Here is a 22,190-nt window from a genome sequence, read left to right on the forward strand (position 1 = left end):
AACATGGCGCCTGACATCATCCCTGGCCATTGCCCATGCTGCTTGGGGCTGATGGGAGTTGTAGTTCAACAACATCTTAAGGGCACCATGTTGGTTACCACTGTGATAGTATATAAAGGTGATATAATGTGATATAATGCAGCAAAATATATGCTGTGATTGTCAATATCCAAAATATGGTTAGTGTTGACATTCACATTTATATGTAAATGCTGGCCATCCCAAATTGGACAAGCAGAACATCCTGATAGTGATGGAAACTGCCCTTCCTCTGGTCATCAGATTGATCATTTGATACATAGGAAAGTGAGTGGTAATAATTCCCTTGTGCCTGTGTAGAGAGAACCTGTAGTGGCTGCATCTACTTTTGGTCCCATCCATCACTGCGATGCAGCCTTAGGAGGGTTGACCAAGGGTGAATGAATTAAACCCAAGGAGATTACTACCTCTGCTCTCAAGCACTCCCTAATGATGCAGAAACAAATCACTCAATTTTTTGGTTTTTTTATTTGTAATTATGGCAAGCAGTATCTGATTCCGTTCACTTTTCACAAAAGAACTACATATCATTATTTGTAAAAGAAACTTTTTGATTTTTTTAAAAATGTGATTGAGAGTGGGTGGGGAATCCAGCCATGCCATTTTTTCTGCTTAAATAAAAGCAACTGTTAGAGCAATCTGGTAGAAGCCTAAAATATAACTTTTAATATACTATATACGTTACGAGGCTATGCTCAAACAGGTGTGCTAATTCAGTGTACTGCATGTGTTTGATGTGTACATAGGGTCCCTGAGCACATGAAATTATCAGTTCATGTAATGGGGACAGTCAATCTATCCATGCATGTACACGCTGATCAGCTTCCTCTGCAGAAATTAACAAAAAAAGTCCTCGTGAATGGGAGAACCCACAAAGTATGACAGTCACTATAAATAACCAAAGTATCATTACATTTTGAAAATGCAGGGTCCCTAATCCCAGGAAAATAAATCTTCCACTCCTCATTAACTTGTGCTTGTCTCTCTGCAGGGTCAAGTTTGTGGCCTCTGTGGAAACTATGATGGCAATGACATAAATGACTTCACCACCAGGAGCCAGTCTGTTGTAGGAGACGTACTGGAGTTTGGTAACAGCTGGAAGGTGTCTCCCACTTGCCCAGATGCGCCAGGCAGCAGAGATCCTTGTTCTACAAACCCATATAGGAGCTCCTGGGCCCAGAAGCAATGTAGCATCATTAACAGCAAAGTGTTTGCTTCCTGCCACACTCAGGTATGGGCAAATGCATTTTTAAAATAATGTATAGGACACTTGAACAGCTCCAAGCTTAAGACTTGATGTGCCTGCACTTGGGACAGGCTGTACCAACCACTGCATACCTTACAAAAATATTGCAGGTAGATATTCCAGGGTTTTGAAGTTCTCAAGTCAATGGGTCTTGACTGGACTACAGCCAACTTTGTATCTACAGGTGATGCCTATAACAGCAAAAGATTAAGATACAGATGGTCCCTTTGTCATAGGAATGTGAAATGTTCACTTCACATGCCACCAAGAGTCATTCTAAATACATTGCCTTGCAAGGAGATCCACTACAATGCATGTAGCTAGGATGAATCTTGCTAGCATGTAAAGTGAATGTTCCCATCCATTCAGAAGGTCTTCTTTCTGGCTCCATTCACAGTGCTGAGGACATGGCAGCTATATAAGTTGCGCATGTTCTTCCATCAGTCTTGAGATGGATCAGCACAAGTAGTTTAGGAATCTTAATAACTGGTTACCTTTGCACACTCTGTTCTGTTCTGTGTGCCCCTGGACAGGATCCAGAATATCTCTTCTGCAAATGAAACAGAACTGAACAAACCCTTCTGTTTAAGGATGCATCTGAGATCCTGTGGAGGTTCCCACTGGAGGAAGAGGACATTGTTTTTGCCATTTCTCCTTACGATCCCCCAGGCCACAACCACACTGTTCCAGAATGGCCCCCCAGTCCTTCAACTTTTCAGGGGACATAAGGGCTACAGGGGAAAGTGGCAAAAATCACCTCCTTCCTCCCTTCATTCAGAGAAGTAGTCCATGAGCTCTGTTTATAGGATCTTATAGGACCCCACCCTGGTGGCGCTGTGGTTAAACCACTGAGCCTAGGGCTTGCTGATCAGAAGGTCGGCGGTTCGAATCCCTGTGACGGGGTGAGCTCCCGTTGCTTGGTCCCAGCTCCTGCCAACCTAGCAGTTCGAAAGCACGTCAAAATGCAAGTAGATAAATAGGAACCGCTACAGCGGGAAGGTAAACGGCGTTTCCATGTGCTGCTCTGGTTTGCCAGAAGCGGCTTTGTCATGCTGGCCACATGACCTGGAAGCTATACGCCGGCTCCCTCGGCCAATAATGCGAGATGAGTGCGCAACCCCAGAGTCGGTCACGACTGGACCTAATGGTCAGGGGTCCCTTTACCTTTACCTTTAGGACCCCACCCTATCTTATGACACTTCAATTATGGCTGTGATTTTTTTAATTTAAAAGCTCACTAAAAATAGGATAAATCCCCTTAATATATCTTTCATTACCATTAACTGGAGTTTAATAAGACCTCTCAAGACTAAAAACAATATTGAAGCCAACTACTTGTAGGCTATTAAGAACATTGACTGAAATTTCTCCATTTCTTCTAAATAATCATTGCTCTGGTGATTTTTTATATCATTGCAAGCATTTCAGCTAATAATTTGGATAAGAAAAAATTAAATGTGAGCCCCAGATTGGTTAGGCTCCCCAGCACAGTAAATGCCTGATATTAACACATTTAATAGATAATTAATATTTAGGGGGTTGCCAACCAATTTTACTTTTTCCTCAGTGGATGCATAAAAATACCCTTTGCTTCAATGACAAATTAATTCCTTGTAATTCTGTTGCTATAACAAAATGTGCAACTTGAAAATAAAAACAATGACTGGTGTCACAAATTTTCCATGCTGACTTTGTCGGAGAAACGAGAACTGTAATAGAATATAATCAGAAAATGCATCCTCCCTCTCTGACCATGGCCTGCTAAGACCGAACCACAAATCAAACCATGTGTATTCCTTCTCGAACAGGTTGAACCAACTAAATATTATGAAGCCTGCATCTCTGATGCCTGTGCTTGTGACACTGGGGGAGACTGTGAATGCTTCTGTACTGCTGTAGCTGCCTATGCTCAGGCGTGCAATGAAGCTGGCAGTTGCATTTCTTGGAGAACTCCATCCATCTGCCGTGAGTACTTCCCATTCCCTTTTAAAGTAATAACAAAAAGATAGATTAGTAAGAACAAGGAGTAGGCTAATGTTTCTATATTTGTAGCACCATATATGGTATGTGGTAGGACAGGAGGGGGTAGGTAGGTTGGAGCATTACTGAACGTTTACATATTTTTGTAATCCAATTTCTGCATTCATTTTGGATGTAGTGACACGATCACAACATGATTCCTGCTTGTCACATTCATATCATGAACATTTGTATTTATCTCAACTTTGCAAGAGCTAAATGTCTTCAGAATGTGCTAAATCTCAGCATAAAATAATAATAATCATCTCAGGGTTAAATCTTATATTCAGAGAGTTGTGTGATTGGTGTACCCTCGTGTCTCCATGCTGCTCTGGAACATAGGAAGCTGTCTAATACTGAGTCAGACCACTGGTTTATCTAGCTCAGTATTCTCTATATTTACTGGCAGCAGCTCCCTGGGGTTTGGGGAGAGATTCTTTGCCAGCTCTACCTGGAGATTCCAGGGATGGAACCAAGTAAGTCCCTTATTCCCTGAACCAAGGAAGCCGTGGGTTCCTCTCATCCTTAGGATCCCTGGCAAAACCCAACACTCAAAGTTAAGCTTCCCCTTCCTCTGACTAATGAACTGTAGTTCCCGCATGCAAAACTTGGCCCAGCCATCCAATCCCCTCCTTACTGTCTCCCAATCCATTGCTGCCTGTAACCATGAGGTCAAGGAAAATAGGAAGATTTTCCCTGGAACAAGTACCGCTGCTACTACTAGCTACCTGCCTTGTTATTCATTAAATTTATATACTGCCCTTCGTCCTAAGACCACAGGGTGGTTTACAGTACAAAAACACAGAATACATAACATAATAACAAACAAACAAAACCAGTAACATGTTTAGAAGACCATAGATCTTTTATATTTTGGCAGAGGAAGTGTAGCCATTCACCAGGCCCAGCATTCACCACCCAATCCTACCTGTTATCCACCCAGTCCAACACCTCTGATCCTACCTCCTACCAGGAGAAGATAAAGCAGGAGGGTAACTGGGTCTGTTCCTGACATCCCTGCTCACAAAATTCATTTGATGGTGTTCCTGACTGGTGAAGTGAATAATGACACTGGAAAAACAAACAACTAATATTGCTTAACAGATCACTGAACATAGAAATGAGAAAGGACTGGCATACAGTGCAAGGATAGGTATTGAGTGCTATGAAATTAATGCATTTTGCTTAACATTTAAAAAACACCTTTCCTCCTTTTGCAGCTCTGTTCTGTGATTACTATAATCCAAAAGAGGAATGTGAGTGGCACTACCAGCCTTGTGGCTCTCCTTGTATGAAGACTTGCAGAAACCCAAGTGGAAAATGCCTGCATGAGTTACAAGGCTTAGAAGGTACCCTACAGGAAACTAAAAGCTTCATTTTATATTAATTGTTATAAAAACTGTGGTTGCCCAAAATGAAATACTTGATGCTCTGTGAATATGGGAAGTTTGGTTTAGGGAAAGGGAAGTTACTGTTTTGTCCCAGTCCAGGGGACAGGATCTAGCCCAGTGGAGGCATGTGCTACACAGAAAATTCAAGGTCACATACTGCTGGTCCCTGTCTGGCATCCAGAAGCAAAGCCAGATCAAGCAGAGATTGGGTTTCAGCCGGGCAAGGTCAGATTCTGATGATCAGGGTCAGGCAAAGTAAAACATAGATCAGGTTCCACTGAGGTCATGCCAGCAAAGTAGAGAGTAGGTCCAGATAAACAGAGTCAAGTAAAGCAGAGGTTGGGGTCCAAAAAGGCAGATGAGCAAACAAACATAGTAGTAACACGCTAGTTAGCTCCAAGTGAAGTCTAGGCTGGAAGGTTGTTCCAGCATCCAACTATCCTGGACTGAGCCTTAAGTAGGATTGCTGCTTCGTTTGGGAAGCTAACCTCTTCCCTGATGCATAGAGCCCTTACAGTTAAAGAGGCCCACCCATTAGGAACCATTCACTTTGGAAGCTTGGGGGAGACCAAGGTTCAGTTATTGCCTCTCAGCTGGAGACCTGAGTCCAAGGAAGACAAGGCAACTTCTTCAAGGCGGAGAGGTGCAGGCATCATGTGCTCCTCTGATGCTAGAACACCCAAGGAGGTAGGAATGTCTAAAGCTGGTTCTGAAGTCAATCTTCCTTTTGGTCAAGAGATCCCCTCTGCATCCATGGCCTCTTCTCCTGAGCCCCAGCCTTGGTAAATGACAGTTGTTTGAGTTTTCTTTACCATAAACTTTACTGACAATCTGTGGAAGGATCATGGTATAAATGCAGAAGAATAACCTACCTCTGGACTCACAAAAAATTCCACTCACAGAATCCTCTGCTGGACCAAAGAGCTTCTGCCAGTGGGGATACACAGTTGGATTCAAGTCAGTGTGACTACTAGCCTGAGTTTATGGATCAACATATGGCTTAGAATTGTGAGATCAAGATATGGCAGGGATGGGCAGCCTGTGGCCCTCCAGATGTTGTTGAACTACAGTTCCCATCATTCCTGACCATTGGTCCTGCTGGTTGTGACTGATGGGAGCTTGAGTCCAACAATGTATGGAGGCCAAAGGTTCCTCATCCCTGGTTTATGGTGTGACAGCACCATACACAAAATCAGCTTAAAGGCTAACATTTGTACAGGGTATGGTAAAAGATTGTTTCTTAGAGCAAGTTCTCTTTCTTACCACAGGCTGCTATCCAAAGTGTCCAGCTGATAAGCCCTATTTTGATGAAGATGAGATGCAGTGTGTTGATCTTCCAGCATGCGGCTGCTTTGATGGCAAAGGAAACCACTATAAACCAGGAGAAAAAATGCCTTCACAAAAGAGCTGTGAATCATGGTAATGCTTGTCTTTCAAATGATGAGAATGAGAATGTGAATGTAAAATTGGTTAAAATTGTGGCAGAAGCATAGCATGCTCTGTTTCATACTGCAGAAACAGTATGACGAATAGTAGACGAATTTAATTCATTCTGTGAGTCAATTCGTTTTGCGGAAAATTCATCTAGTGAATCCCATAGGAATGCATTGAATTTTATTTATTTTTTGGCCATAGGAACGCATTAATTGAATTTCAATGCACTCCTATGGGAAACCGCGATTCGCTAGATGAATTTTTCATAAAACAAATTCGTCTTGCGAGGCAAACTCCGCTCGAAAAATCTCTTCGTTAAGCAAAAAATTCATCTTACAGGGCATTTGTCTAGCGAGGCACCACTGTAGTTAGTAAAAGCAGCCATGGAAAGGCAATTTATATGGGAACTGGGTCACTGGCAGAGAAGGACCTAATATTTTACCTCTGCACTGCAGCTTCAGATAAGATCACCCCCTAGAGCCAGGATTAGCCACACAAAACAATGGCTGCAGCATGAGGTGCAATGATTAGCCCCGCCTTCTAAACAACAGCCAATATACCAATTGTTGTGGGGAAGGGGGGTATCTGCTCTTACAAAAAGAAAATTAGAGTTAATCATTGGGTGTTCCCTGTGGAACCAAAAAGATAAATGATTCGATTTTAATTCCATTTACTTTGAAGTGCAGTCCATTTATTTCAATGGAACTTCCTTCCAACAGCAAGTAAGATGCAGTCTTTCGCACACTCACCCGGAAAACGGAAGCTCTACTGGATGTCATAGAATTTAGCTCTGAGAAAATGTGTAAAACCAATTAGAGTCAAAGCCTAAAATTGCTTTCTTAATCCAAAAGTAGTAATTTATTCAGAATTTCGCCTCTATAAACATTTTTTTATACTGGTTGTATATAATTAACCCCTGGAGGCACACTCCATTGTCTCTTGAGGCAGACGGATGCCAACAACTAATATAAGAAGGGCTGTTAGTGTCTTCTTTGCTTACTAAAGAAAATTAACTACCTTCAAATGTGTCTTGTTTCCTTTCAGCTATTGTTCAATGGCTGGCAAACCAGAGTGTCGATATGATGAACTTGGTATGTTGTTGTTGTTGTTGTTGTTGTTGTTGTTGTTGTTGTTGTTGTTGTTAATATCTCGCCCATCTGGCTGGGTTTACCCCACCACTCTGGGTGGCTTCCAACAAATAGCGAAATACATTAAAATATCACAGATTAAAAACTTCCCTAAACAGGGCTGCCTTTAGGTGTTTTCTAAATGTCAGGTAGTTGTTTAACTCCTTGACCTCCGATGGGAGGGCGTTCCACAGGGCAGGCGCCACTACCGAGAAGGCCCTCTGCCTGGTTCCCTGTAGCTTTGCTTCTCGCAGTGAGGGAACCGCCAGAAGGCCCTCGGCGCTGGATCTCAGTGTCCGGGCAAAACGATGGGGGTGGAGACGCTCCTTCAGGTATACAAGACTGAGGCCGTTTAGGGCTTTAAAGGTCAGCACCAGCACTGTGAATGTTCTCAGTGCTAAGTTTTATTATGAATTGTGAGTGATTTGGAACAGCCTTTTACATTTTAAGAAGTTTAATTCTGACAATTTCTTTTGAATGACAGAATGCCACTGCATCTATGAAGGGAAGATTAGCAAGCCGGGGGATGTCATCTACAACACAACAGATGGCATTGGAGGGTGCATCACTGCGACTTGCAGTAAGAACGGGACAATAGAGAGGAATATCTTCCCTTGCACAACAACACCCACCACTACCACTACCACTGCACCAACCACTACCGTCTTTAACTTTTCCAGTACCTCTTCACCAGCAACCACTACTGCAGGTAAAAACTCTGATGATAGTGCAATCGTATGGTTCACTCCCTCCCCACCCTCTTCAGTGAAACCCATCTCCAGCACATTGGAATTAGTAGGTTGTAGTAGAGTAGAAATTTCAAGAGCATTACCATGCAACATTGTCTGTGGATTTCTGTAGTTTCTTAACCACCTTTTGCATAGCTGTATGGTATACATTGCTATGGCGGAGACATAGTACTGCCTCCTGGAATGGTACTGCATGGGCGTTTTTTACCCTTAGCATTTTCTGAGCTGGTGGAAATGAATACCAGCCATTTCAATCAATCTAGGAAGAGATGGGTGTTTTATGGGAAGCCAGGATGAGAGGGCTATCTCTCCAGCTCCAGCAATGCAAAATATGACCTGTGCCTCTGTAGTTTAAATCTTTCAATGAAATGTATAAGTATGTTTTAGAAAACAATAAGCATTTTTTTACTGGTGTGAAGAAATACTCATAAGTAAATGTATATAGGATACTTTTAAGTAAGCCAATAAGCTGTGGTCCCTCCTGTGATGTGTTTCTAATCTCCCAAAGAGCTGAGGAGAAAAAGGAAGGTGCTTTGCTCCAGGTTCTCCATGACTAATTTCTGGGCAACTTGCAATACCCTGTTTATTCATAGTGCTTCCACCCATCTCATATGCACTTCATTCAGTTTTCCTCCCATATCAATCAGCTGCTACCCAGTTTCTTGATTCAGGTCTCTGACGAGCTCCAGTCCCAGCAGCCCATATCACTTTTCCTTCTCATTTCCTCACTCGAACATTTTGATTTTACATTGTGTTCTTACGAAAGGAAATAGTGATATTTAAAAGCCTGTGTTACTCAGCAACCAGTTCCAGAGGGGTCCAATGGATTGGTTCAGTCCAGATGGCTCGGATGAACTAAGTGAACTGATTTAGTTAAACCCTCAAAGGTTGCTTCCAGATCACCATAGCTGCCAAGTTATCCCTTTTTTACAGGGATTTTCCCTTATGCTGAATAGGCTTCCTCGCGAGAAAAGCGAAAACTTGGCAGCTATGCAGATCATTTGTTTCTTGAGCATCCATTCTGATTTGTTTGCCAGGGAGGTTAGATAACACAGATTTGAGCCAATGTTACCCACCCCTTTCCAGGGCATTTCCCAGTCTCATTGCAAGTAACCCAGTTTTAGAAGGGAGTAAGTTTGTTGCTCAAGAGCACCAAATCAGCTTCAGTTGCACCAAATGAATTTTCTGGTATGTGACTGATCCCACCTGGAAATGGTGGCAGTCTAGAAGAGCCCCAAGGAAACTTCCTTCTTACACATAGCTTCTACTATACACGCTTAACATTTAAAAGTCGAAAAATGATTAAAAATACTAATGTGTCATTTTATCTTTTTACCCCCACAGTGCCTGTAACAACATCCGTTTGTGTTCAGGAAGTATGCCACTGGTCACAGTGGTATGATGTGAGCCAGCCTGGCTCTGGAGATGATGATGGAGATTTCGATACTTTTGAAAAACTAAGAGCAGAAGGATATAAAGTCTGCAGAGCTCCAAGTGCCGTTGCCTGCAGAGCTGAGAAATTCCCCAATACTCCATTAAGTGAACTGGGCCAGAAAGTAGAATGCAGTAAAACAGTGGGGCTAATCTGTTACAACAAGGATCAGCATCCGATGAGCTGCCACAATTATCAAATCAAAATCCAATGTTGTAGCTTTGAACCATGTGGCATTACTGCATCGACACCCGGGACTACCCACACCACAACAACACCAACTACTCTTCCTGTAACAACTCCTACTGTAACAACACCTAATCTACCACCTACCACAACTGTAGTAACCAAAACAACTAGCATCCCAACTACAACCCCAGCAACCACAACAGAAAGGCCAACACCTTGTAAACCCACATGTAAATGGACTGAATGGTATGATGTGCACTTTCCCACTTTGGACAACAAAGGGGATTTTGAAACATATGACATCATTAAGGCTGCAGGAAAAGATATATGCCAAAAACCCGAACGTATAGAATGCAGGGCAGAGAAATTTCCACAGAAATCTATTGATGAAATTGGACAAACTGTTCAGTGCAATGTGACATTTGGCTTTGTTTGCAAAAATGAAGAACAGCCAGGAATTTTTCAGATGTGTTATAACTATCAGATCAAAGTATACTGCTGTTATACTGACTGCTTGACCACTACTCCAGAAACTACAACAGCAAGCACAAGTACTGTTCCAGTAACTACCACGGTTACTAGTACAACTCCAGAAACAACATCTACATCAATAGTGACAACTAAGCCAAAAACAACAACAGTTACAACCACACCTTCTACTACTAAATCTACAACCACAACTACTACAGCCCCAATGTCCACTACAATTCCAGAAACTACAACTGAAACAACACCTTCTACAACTAAAATTATAACCACACCCACAACAAAAGAAACAACACCTCCAACTGTGTCAACAACTACATCAACAACCTCACAAATTACAACAAAAGTGTCAACTACTTCTGAAGCAACAACCCTAACCACAACACCTCCAACTACAACACAGTCACCAACAACAGTAACAACTGTTCCAGAGACAACAAAAAGTTTAGAAACGACAACAATTTCAACAACAGCCCCTTCGACACCTGAACAATGCACTAAGGAAGTTTGTGAATGGTCACAGTGGTATGATATAAGTTACCCAGGATCCGCACCAGATGATGGAGATTTTGATACATTTAAGAATATAAGAGCCAAAGGATACAAAGTCTGTAAGGCACCAAAAAATGTTGAATGCAGAGCAGAAAGATATCCTGATACACCACTAAATGAATTAGAGCAAAAAGTTATTTGTAGTAAAACAGTAGGACTCATATGTTTGAACAAAGAACAACTTCCACCAATTTGCTATAATTATGAGATGAGAATTGAATGCTGTGAAAAAATAGTTGTACCATGTCCAACAACAAGACCACTAACAACTACAAAGCCTTTAACTACAACCTCACAAACAACTACCACCAGCAAAACAACCACAACAGCATCAACACCAATAACTACTACCAAAGCAAAGACTATTATTACACAAACTCAGACAACTACACATCCATCAAAAGCACCGCTACTAAATGGAACAACACCATTCACACCTAAACCGCTACAAACAACAAAAGTCACAACAAGGACAACACCATTAATTACTACAAAAACTGAAACACCGAAAACTAAGCCGACAACAGAAGTTACAACTACCAAGCCAGCAACAACTACAAAATTGCAAACCACCACGACACGGACAACGGAAACAACCAGCAGTGTCATCACGACAACAAAAGCAACCACCACACCTGAGGTAGTAAGTACGACTTTGCCTAGAATGACACCAGAAAGGACGACAATGGTGACAACCACCAGTCCTACCACCACCAGATCCATTCCCACCACCACCACTCCCAAACCAACCACTACAGCTCCAGAAACAACAACGACGACCACCACGACTCCGAAACCAACCACTACAGCTCCAGAAACAACAACCACCACCACTCCGAAACCAACCACTACAGCTCCAGAAACAACAACAACCACCACCACCACTCCGAAACCAACCACTACAGCTCCAGAAACAACAACCACCACCACTCCGAAACCAACCACTACAGCTCCAGAAACAACAACAACGACCACCACCACTCCGAAACCAACCACTACAGCTCCAGAAACAACAACGACCACCACCACTCCGAAACCAACCACTACAGCTCCAGAAACAACAACAACGACCACCACCACTCCGAAACCAACCACTACAGCTCCAGAAACAACAACAATGACCGCCACCACTCCGAAACCAACCACTACAGCTCCAGAAACAACAACGACCACCACCACCACTCCGAAACCAACCACTACAGCTCCAGAAACAACAACAATGACCACCACCACTCCGAAACCAACCACTACAGCTCCAGAAACAACAACAACGACCACCACCACTCCGAAAACAACCACTACAGCTCCAGAAACAACAACGACCACCACCACCACTCCGAAACCAACCACTACAGCTCCAGAAACAACAACAACGACCACCACCACTCCGAAACCAACCACTACAGCTCCAGAAACAACAACAACGACAACCACCACACCTCAGCCAGTAAGCACAACCACCTTGCCCACGACCCCTGTGCCAGTCACCACCACAGCTACGGAGATGACTACCACGACTCCAGAAACAACAACCTGTGGACCTATATGTCGGTGGAGCGAATGGTATGATGTTGACTATCCCACTTTCGGACCTAATGGAGGAGACATTGAGACATATAACAACATCCGGGATGCGGGTGGCAAGATCTGTGCCAAGCCATCAAACATCCAGTGCAGGGCTGAAAATCACCCTGACCTCAGCATTCACCAACTTGGTCAGGTAGTAGAGTGTAATGTTGACTATGGATTGGTTTGCAAGAATAATGAACAAATGGGGAAATTCAGGCAATGCTTGAATTATGAGATGCGGGTGTTGTGCTGTGAAGTAAACCCAAGTTGCCTGACTACAACCGTCCCAACCACCACTCCCAAAATAACTACTACAGCTCCAGAAACAACGACCACAACCACCACCACACCAGTAACAACTACAGCCCCCAAAACCACCACAACACAGCCAACAACAACAACAACAACCACTCCGAAACCAACCACTACAGCTCCAGAAATAACCACCACTACACCAGTAACAACTACAGCCCCCCAAACCACCACAACACAGCCAACAACAACAACAACAACCACCACACCTCGGCCAGTAAGCACAACCACCTTGCCCACGACCACTGTGCCAGTCACCACCACCACTACTGAGACAACTACCACCTCTCCAGAAACAACAACCTGTGGACCTATATGTCAGTGGACCGACTGGTTTGATCTTGACTATCCCACTTCCGGACCTAACGGGGGTGACATTGAGACATATAACAAGATCCGGGCTGCAGGAGGGAAGATCTGTGCCAAGCCATCAAACATCCAGTGCAGGGCTGAAAATCACCCAGACCTCAGCCTTGACCAGGTTGGTCAAGTTGTTGAGTGTAACATTGACTTTGGACTGGTGTGTGAGAATAAGCAGCAAATGGGAAAATCCAAGCAGTGCTTGAATTATGAGATGCGGGTGTTGTGCTGTGAAATAAACCCACGTTGCCCACCAACAACTATCCCAACCACCACCACTCCCAAACCAACCACTACAGCTCCAGAAACAACCACCACAACCACCACCACACCAGTAACAACTACAGCACCCAAAACCACCACCACCACCACCACACCTCGGCCAGTAAGCACAACCACCTTGCCCACGACCACTGTGCCAGTCACCACCACCACTACTGAGACAACTACCACCTCTCCAGAAACAACAACCTGTGGACCTATATGTCAGTGGACCGACTGGTTTGATCTTGACTATCCCACCTCCGGACCTAACGGGGGTGACATTGAGACATATAACAAGATCCGGGCTGCAGGAGGGAAGATCTGTGCCAAGCCATCAAACATCCAGTGCAGGGCTGAAAATCACCCAGACCTCAGCCTTGACCAGGTTGGTCAAGTTGTTGAGTGTAACGTTGACTCTGGACTGGTGTGCGAGAATAAGCAGCAAATGGGAAAATCCAAGCAGTGCTTGAATTATGAGATGCGGGTGTTGTGCTGTGAAATAAACCCACGTTGCCCACCAACAACTATCCCAACCACCACCACTCCCAAACCAACCACTACAGCTCCAGAAACAACCACCACAACCACCACCACACCAGTAACAACTACAGCAGCCCAAACCACCACAACACAGCCAACAACAACAACAACAACAACAACCACACCTCGGCCAGTAAGCACAACCACCTTGCCCACGACCACTGTGCCAGTCACCACCACCACTACGGAGACAACTACCACCTCTCCAGAAACAACAACCTGTGGACCTATATGTCAGTGGACCGACTGGTTTGATCTTGACCACCCCACTTCCGGACCTAACGGGGGTGACATTGAGACATATAACAAGATCCGGGCTGCAGGAGGGAAGATCTGTGCCAAGCCATCAAACATCCAGTGCAGGGCTGAAAATCACCCAGACCTCAGCCTTGACCAGGTTGGTCAAGTTGTTGAGTGTAACGTTGACTCTGGACTGGTGTGCGAGAATAAGCAGCAAATGGGAAAATCCAAGCAGTGCTTGAATTATGAGATGCGGGTGTTGTGCTGTGAAATAAACCCACGTTGCCCACCAACAACTCTCCCAACCACCACCACTCCCAAACCAACCACTACAGCTCCAGAAACAACCACCACAACCACCACCACACCAGTAACAACTACAGCAGCCCACACCACCACAACACAGCCAACAACAACAACAACCACCACCACACCTCGGCCAGTAAGCACAACCACCTTGCCCACGACCACTGTGCCAGTCACCACCACCACTACTGAGACAACTACCACCTCTACAGAAACAACAACCTGTGGACCTATATGTCAGTGGACCGACTGGTTTGATCTTGACTATCCCACCTCCGGACCTAACGGGGGTGACATTGAGACATATAACAAGATCCGGGCTGCAGGTGGGAAGATCTGTGCCAAGCCATCAAACATCCAGTGCAGGGCTGAAAATCACCCAGACCTCAGCCTTGACCAGGTTGGTCAAGTTGTTGAGTGTAACGTTGACTCTGGACTGGTGTGCGAGAATAAGCAGCAAATGGGAAAATTCAAGCAGTGCTTGAATTATGAGATGCGGGTGTTGTGCTGTGAAATAAACCCACGTTGCCCACCAACAACTATCCCAACCACCACCACTCCCAAACCAACCACTACAGCTCCAGAAACAACCACCACAACCACCACCACACCAGTAACAACTACAGCAGCCCAAACCACCACAACACAGCCAACAACAACAACAACCACACCTCGGCCAGTAAGCACAACCACCTTGCCCACGACCACTGTGCCAGTCACCACCACCACTACGGAGACAACTACCACCTCTCCAGAAACAACAACCTGTGGACCTATATGTCAGTGGACCGACTGGTTTGATGTTGACTATCCCACTTCCGGACCTAACGGGGGTGACATTGAGACATATAACAAGATCCGGGCTGCAGGAGGGAAGATCTGTGCCAAGCCATCAAACATCCAGTGCAGGGCTGAAAATCACCCAGACCTCAGCCTTGACCAGGTTGGTCAAGTTGTTGAGTGTAACGTTGACTCTGGACTGGTGTGCGAGAATAAGCAGCAAATGGGAAAATCCAAGCAGTGCTTGAATTATGAGATGCGGGTGTTGTGCTGTGAAATAAACCCACGTTGCCCACCAACAACTATCCCAACCACCACCACTCCCAAACCAACCACTACAGCTCCAGAAACAACCACCACAACCACCACCACACCAGTAACAACTACAGCAGCCCACACCACCACAACACAGCCAACAACAACAACAACAACAACCACCACACCTCGGCCAGTAAGCACAACCACCTTGCCCACGACCACTGTGCCAGTCACCACCACCACTACTGAGACAACTACCACCTCTCCAGAAACAACAACCTGTGGACCTATATGTCAGTGGACCGACTGGTTTGATCTTGACTATCCCACCTCCGGACCTAACGGGGGTGACATTGAGACATATAACAAGATCCGGGCTGCAGGAGGGAAGATCTGTGCCAAGCCATCAAACATCCAGTGCAGGGCTGAAAATCACCCAGACCTCAGCCTTGACCAGGTTGGTCAAGTTGTTGAGTGTAACGTTGACTCTGGACTGGTGTGCGAGAATAAGCAGCAAATGGGAAAATCCAAGCAGTGCTTGAATTATGAGATGCGGGTGTTGTGCTGTGAAATAAACCCACGTTGCCCACCAACAACTATCCCAACCACCACCACTCCCAAACCAACCACTACAGCTCCAGAAACAACCACCACAACCACCACCACACCAGTAACAACTACAGCACCCAAAACCACCACAACACAGCCAACCACCACCACCACCACACCTCGGCCAGTAAGCACAACCACCTTGCCCACAACCACTGTGCCAGTCACCACCACAACTACTGAGACGACTACCACCTCTCCAGAAACAACAACCTGTGGACCTATATGTCAGTGGACCAAGTGGTTTGATGTTGACTATCCCACTTCCGGACCTAACGGGGGTGACATTGAGACATATAACAAGATCCGGGCTGCAGGAGGGAAGATCTGTGCCAAGCCATCAAACATCCAGTGCAGGGCTGAAAATCACCCAGACCTCAGCCTTGACCAGGTTGGTCAAGTTGTTGAGTGTAACGTTGACTCTGGACTGGTGTGCGAGAATAAGCAGCAAATGGGAAAATTCAAGCAGTGCTTGAATTATGAGATGCGGGTGTTGTGCTGTGAAATAAACCCACGTTGCCCACCAACAACTATCCCAACCACCACCACTCCCAAACCAACCACTACAGTACCAATAACACCAACTGCCTGTTTCTGCAAGATTAATGAAACCATTTACAGACGTGGTAAGTAATCAATGTAGATTTCTATAGACATCGTTTTTTACTTAAAAAAATATAAAAATAATATTGCTCATGGATTCATTTGCATATTTTTGCCATATTTTTTGCTAAACCTTACTTTGCTTTAATGCAGCCCATTGTTCATTACTCTTTCATTATTTTGTGCTACTACGTTGTATGTAAGAAATATTTACAGTTTAACTCTTTGATTCCCTTTTGTAGGTGATACGATTTACAATAAAACAGACAGTGATGGTTGCCTTTTCACTGCCGTTTGTAGTAAAACATGTTCTGTTGAGAGATCCAAAGGGCCATGCAAACTAACAACACCAAAACCCACTCCGACAGTTGTTGTCACAACCCCCACCCCCACCACTACCATTGCCACTACCACTACCACAACTGAGCAACCTGGATGCCCAGATGCTAAACCACCCTTACAGGTACCAATCTCTTTTCATCTTGAGTTGAAATAATGTTTTTTTTCCCCCTTTGGAAGTCGATGCACAGTAAGCTTTAGCCTGAATGCCATGTAGGGGTGTAACTCCAGTTATCCACAAAGTTTTACCAGACCTGAGTGCTCCATCCTTGGGGGACGGGGGACGGGGACGGACGGATGTTTTCAAACTTTGTATCAAGTGAGCTCTCTTATCTTTGCAGTACAGGTGTGGGAATGGTGGTGGATTTTCTCCATTTATTGTATTGGAAGAATTTGCTTCTAGATCAGTTCTGCATGATTCCCCCACGTGTCATGACTTTGGGGGCTTTTAATATAATATTTGCTAAGGTGTTCCCACCCCCCATGATGAGGGTTTAGCACAGGGGTCCCCAAACGTACCTCACAGAGGGCCGGTCCCGCCAGCACCGATTGCGCTGCGGGCCGGAGCGCGCACCCATACGCGTGCACACACATGATTTCTGGTGCACTTCTGGGTCGCCTGAACACCAGAAATAGCTTGTGCGCATGGTCCTCCTTCAGCCCAGAAGTGCGCCGGAAATTATGCTTGCACATGCGCACAAGCTATTTCTGACGCTCCGGCAACCTGGAAGAGGGCAGCCCGCTGTGCCACGCCATGCCGGTGAGAGCGGGTGGCAGCAGTGGGCGGGAGGAGTTGCCGGGGGCCAAATAAATGACCCTCGCGGGCCGCATCTGGCCCACGGGCCTTAGTTTGGGGAACCCTGGTTTAGCATGTGTATTCAAAAGGTCCAAGCCAGAGGTGCTCTTGGGAAAAGTAGTACAGGGTGGTAATGGGTTGTCTAGGTTGCCCAGTGACTATCCAGGTATCTGTTACAGGTAGGTAGCCGTGTTGGTCTGACGCAGTCAAAACAAAATAAAAAAATTCTTCCAGTAGCACCTTAGAGACCAACTAAGTTTGTCATAGGTATGAGCTTCTACGCACTTCCAGACATGCGTAGAAGCAACTTCTGGCGCTGCGGCCATTTTGGAAAGCTTCTATGGTTAACCTCTAGTTGGTTGGTGAGCTGAAGAAAACTAGATACCGGGAGATTTCTGATTTCTTAAGTAGGTAGCAATCACTTGTACAATCCATGTACAGTATAAATGGTATAAATAAGCAGGAACCAAAGAAGAAATGCCTATCAGTTATATATAAAATGATACATAAACCTTAGCTGTGCCTAACTGTAAGTGTCAGCGGCAACAATGTCTTTCTCTTCACAGACTGGCGACAAATGGGTATCGAATTGCACCGTATCAACTTGTGAGGGAAACAATAAAATTTCTGTAAAGCAAGTGCAGTGTCCACCAGTGAGGAATATTGTTTGTGAAAATGGGTACCCACCAAACAAAGTCTTCAGTGAAGATGGCTGCTGTTATCACTATGAATGCGAATGTGAGTGAAAATAAATCTCTAAAGAAGCACTCATGACTCCGTTTTCATGGTGCAAACATTACCTCAAACATATTCTTGTTTAAGTCATTGTTTATGTGTTTCTTAAAGTCTAACTTAAGTCCTAATGCTCCCCCTCTAATTTACCAGGTGTTTGTAGTGGCTGGGGTGATCCTCACTATATCACATTTGATGGAATGTACTACACCTTCCTGGACAACTGCACATATGTGTTGGTGCAGCAGATTACACCTAAATACGACAACTTCAAGATTCTAATTGATAATTACTTCTGTGATGCTGAAGATGGACTTTCATGCCCTCAGTCTATCATTGTTTACTACAAAACTTCAGTGGTAGTGCTAACCCGCAAACTCTTTGATGGGGTGGAAGCTAACAAGGTAAATAAAAAAAAGTACACTACTTGAATTGCTTCTTTTAATGTATTATTTTATAGAAAATGCAACAGGACTGAAGGAGCTAGGTATATTTACTTTAGTGCAGGCATGGCCAAACTTGGCCCTCCAGATGTTTAGGGACTACAGCTTCCATCATCCCTAGTTAACAGGACCAGTGGTCAGGGATGATGGGAATTGTAGTCCCAAAACATCTCCCAAAAGTTTGGCCATGCTTGCTTTAATGAGTAAAGGGAAACCCAAGACAAAGCCCACTCAAGAGAACATGATTAGCTACGTCCAATAATTTTCAGTAGGAGTACTGTATAGCAGCCTTCACTCATCTGGTCCTGACTGAGGTTGATGGGGGTTATAGTCCCTGGGTTACATGATCACTGAGTCTTCAGATGATGAGCATGCATGGGTAAGCCTGTCCTATATTTCTACCCCCATCTGAGAAATCAGAAATTTACTGCAAGATCAGAAATGTAGATTTCTGAAGTTAAAACATTGCTGTCTCATTCTTATTAGAAAATACTATTGATCTTCAACAGAGTGAAATCTTGCCTAGATTAGCTATGGTCAACTGTAAAAAGGCTATGTGCAAGTCAACTCACTCACATTTGATTAGCTTAGGGACACAAGGAGACAGATAAAATGTGAACAACACATTTTGTGAACAAATCTGAACCGAGTGTCAGCTGTGAAAGGCAGCATTGTACATATTAAATAGCACAGCAAGACTGGGATCCAAAGTGATTTTCAGTCTCACAGTTCCTAACACAATCACACGGCTCATTTCCTTCTCAGACATTTAGGGGACCCTGTGCAGTGGTATTCCATGAGGCACAGGAGGCTATCACAAGAAGGGGAAATTGGCACACATCTTATGTGGATGCAGAAGTACTATTTGTGTAGATTCAATTCATGTACTTTAAGTTTACTTTTGTAGAGCAAGTGGAATATAAATTCTATAATAAATACTCTAATAACATATCTACAAAAGTAGATAAATTACTTTTTAAAAAAACCATAGCAAAGCAAAGAGATGTTAATCTCATTTACAGATCTACTTCGATGGTAAGATTGTCAACCCAGGCTTCCAGAAAGACGGCATTTATGTCTCCATGGTTGGTGTCAACATGGTAGTTGAGATTCCTGAACTTGAGGCTTACATCACCTTCAGCGGTTTGATCTTCTCAATAAAACTTCCATATAGCAAATTTGGCAACAACACCGAAGGACAGTGTGGTAAGGGAAAAAATGCTTTACTCCCATGAAAATCCGTGTTGTTCCATCAACCATTGGTTCACTCTTTGGAACCAATTAGCAATTTAAAGTAAAGTCAGAACCATGTTTTTCAATTCAGTTTCACTTTTGTTATTTTCAAAAAGCACCTTGGTTTCTCTATTTGACTGCTCCTCCTCCTCAAAATCTCGTTTATTTCCCCCCAAATCCTGGATGCCAGAAATCCTGGATACTGCTGAAAATTTTGAGAAGGAGAAAACTCAGAATGGAATAGCAAGACATTTGCTTCAAAAGAAAGGAGAATGTTTCTTCAACCAATAGCATGATTTAAATGTTATGTATTTCAGTGATTCTAGCATTGCACTGAATTCAAAGCACTGAATAGTTTGTTGCAAATATATAAAGCTCTCTACCTTCCATTCCATTCTGTTCTGATTCTGTTTTGTTTCCCCCCAGGTACCTGTACAAATGACAGAAAAGATGAATGTCGCTTACCAACTGGTGAGATAACCAGTTGTCCCTACATGGCTCCCCATTGGAAAGTCAATGATGAAAATAAGAGCTACTGCAATAACAAAACAGTACTTCCTATCACACCAACACCAGCAGTACCTTGCACACCTTCCTCTGTTTGCGATATAATTTTGAGCGAGTAAGTTGGAAGGTTGTTCTAATGTATGCCTTCCTGCTTAGATAATATAATAAAAGTATCCTATGGAAGGGGAAGGGGAAATAATGTTAAAGTCTGATGCACAACTTCCTCAGGGTCAGCTCTACTGAAGAGAGAGGGATGTAGTTCTGAGCCAACATGCTTGGGATTTCTCTGTACAAGAGCGCAGCTATACAAAAGGCCCTTTAGCTCAAGTTCTAGACAGCCCTACCTCTTACTATAAAGGTCTGTGGGGCGGAGTGTGTCTTAACACATCTAGCTTCACATTTCTCCATGCCTGCATATCAAACTTACAAATTCACTGAAAAAATCCATTTACAGTTATAATAGGGTTGCCATATTTCAAAAAGTAGAAATTTGGAAATAAATGTTGTTGACCCAATCCCGGCTATATCCGGGAAATTCCGGACGTATGGCAACCCTAAGTTATAATATTCTTGTTGCTGTTATTGGAAAGTTGGCTTGTGAAACTTTGTTATAAATGTGAAAGTTGGCTTGCGACAGCCCTTTTTTTTTAGGCTCTTGGGGGACCTTTGATTCAATCAACTAATTTGCTGTGCATTTAACGCAGACTTGTTTTGCACCATACCACATCTTTCTTCCAGAAAGCTACATTTCTGTTGTGAATATGGGTTATATTTTATTCTGGTGGAAATACAATTCTTACTATTCCCTTTTGTGTCATATTTTTCGGCTGTAATTGAAATTAGTGAAAGCTGAATTTCATGTGCGTGAAATTCTATACCATGATGAACATTCAGTCCTGAGAAACCTTTTTTAAAAATCCTGTTTTCCAGCTCTTCAAATCCCAGAAGTGAAAATAGTCATATTCAGAAATGTATGTTCATGTCAAGTGTTTATGATATCTTTTACAGGGTCTTCCCTGATTATCATATCTTTTTGATATTTTTTTACAGAGTCTTCTCTGATTGCCATCAAATTATACCTCCAAAGCCCTTCCACCAGGGTTGCGCCTTTGATTCTTGCCACATAGACAATACCACCATGCAGTGTTCAGGCTTAGAGATATATGCTTCACTCTGTGCCACTAAAGGTGTTTGCATTGACTGGAGAGCGAAGACTAATGGTTCATGCCGTAAGTACTGGAGTGTTAATCAATGCCACAGCTTCTTCACAAATTATACAGCCATGGGAGTCTTGTTCATTAAATAATTTGCAAAAGTCAATTTTATTTTTGTAAATAGATCCATCTTAGTAGATTGTAGTTTAATCACTAAAATACAGATGAGAGGACATTCTCAGCCTTTGAGAACCTCTTCATTTACTGAGGCTTTAGAAGGGGACATGTCCAAATGAGATCTAGACTCTGGGCCCTTCTGGTTCATTTAAGTATAGTGTTCTATCTTTATGATCACAGGAATTTGCCATCATGTTCACAGGAAGCATATTTAATAAAAACAATTATATGAATATAAGCAGAATATATGGCAACTAAACATGTTGAAATGTGGCTAGAAATTTTAGGGTGTTGGTTTCTGTTT

General features: G+C 43.7%; 1 protein-coding gene across 1 annotated transcript in view; it reads left to right on the forward strand.

Moving 5' to 3' along the window:
- Nucleotides 1-22,190, forward strand: part of MUC5AC (mucin 5AC, oligomeric mucus/gel-forming) — a 71,892-nt gene that overhangs the window by 37,657 nt on the left and 12,045 nt on the right. The window contains exons 25-37 of the mRNA XM_060276363.2: nucleotides 1,031-1,270; nucleotides 3,094-3,250; nucleotides 4,525-4,653; nucleotides 5,964-6,114; nucleotides 7,174-7,220; nucleotides 7,741-7,965; nucleotides 9,350-16,528; nucleotides 16,748-16,968; nucleotides 18,207-18,378; nucleotides 18,526-18,776; nucleotides 19,838-20,021; nucleotides 20,475-20,670; nucleotides 21,606-21,784. Of these exons, the coding sequence (XP_060132346.2) occupies nucleotides 1,031-1,270; nucleotides 3,094-3,250; nucleotides 4,525-4,653; nucleotides 5,964-6,114; nucleotides 7,174-7,220; nucleotides 7,741-7,965; nucleotides 9,350-16,528; nucleotides 16,748-16,968; nucleotides 18,207-18,378; nucleotides 18,526-18,776; nucleotides 19,838-20,021; nucleotides 20,475-20,670; nucleotides 21,606-21,784 (9,331 nt within the window). The remainder of the gene's footprint in view (nucleotides 1-1,030; nucleotides 1,271-3,093; nucleotides 3,251-4,524; nucleotides 4,654-5,963; nucleotides 6,115-7,173; nucleotides 7,221-7,740; nucleotides 7,966-9,349; nucleotides 16,529-16,747; nucleotides 16,969-18,206; nucleotides 18,379-18,525; nucleotides 18,777-19,837; nucleotides 20,022-20,474; nucleotides 20,671-21,605; nucleotides 21,785-22,190) is intronic.

This window comes from Zootoca vivipara, chromosome 1 (genome assembly GCF_965207765.1).
Source record: "Zootoca vivipara chromosome 1, rZooViv2.hap1.1, whole genome shotgun sequence".
Lineage (NCBI taxonomy): Eukaryota > Metazoa > Chordata > Lepidosauria > Squamata > Lacertidae > Zootoca > Zootoca vivipara.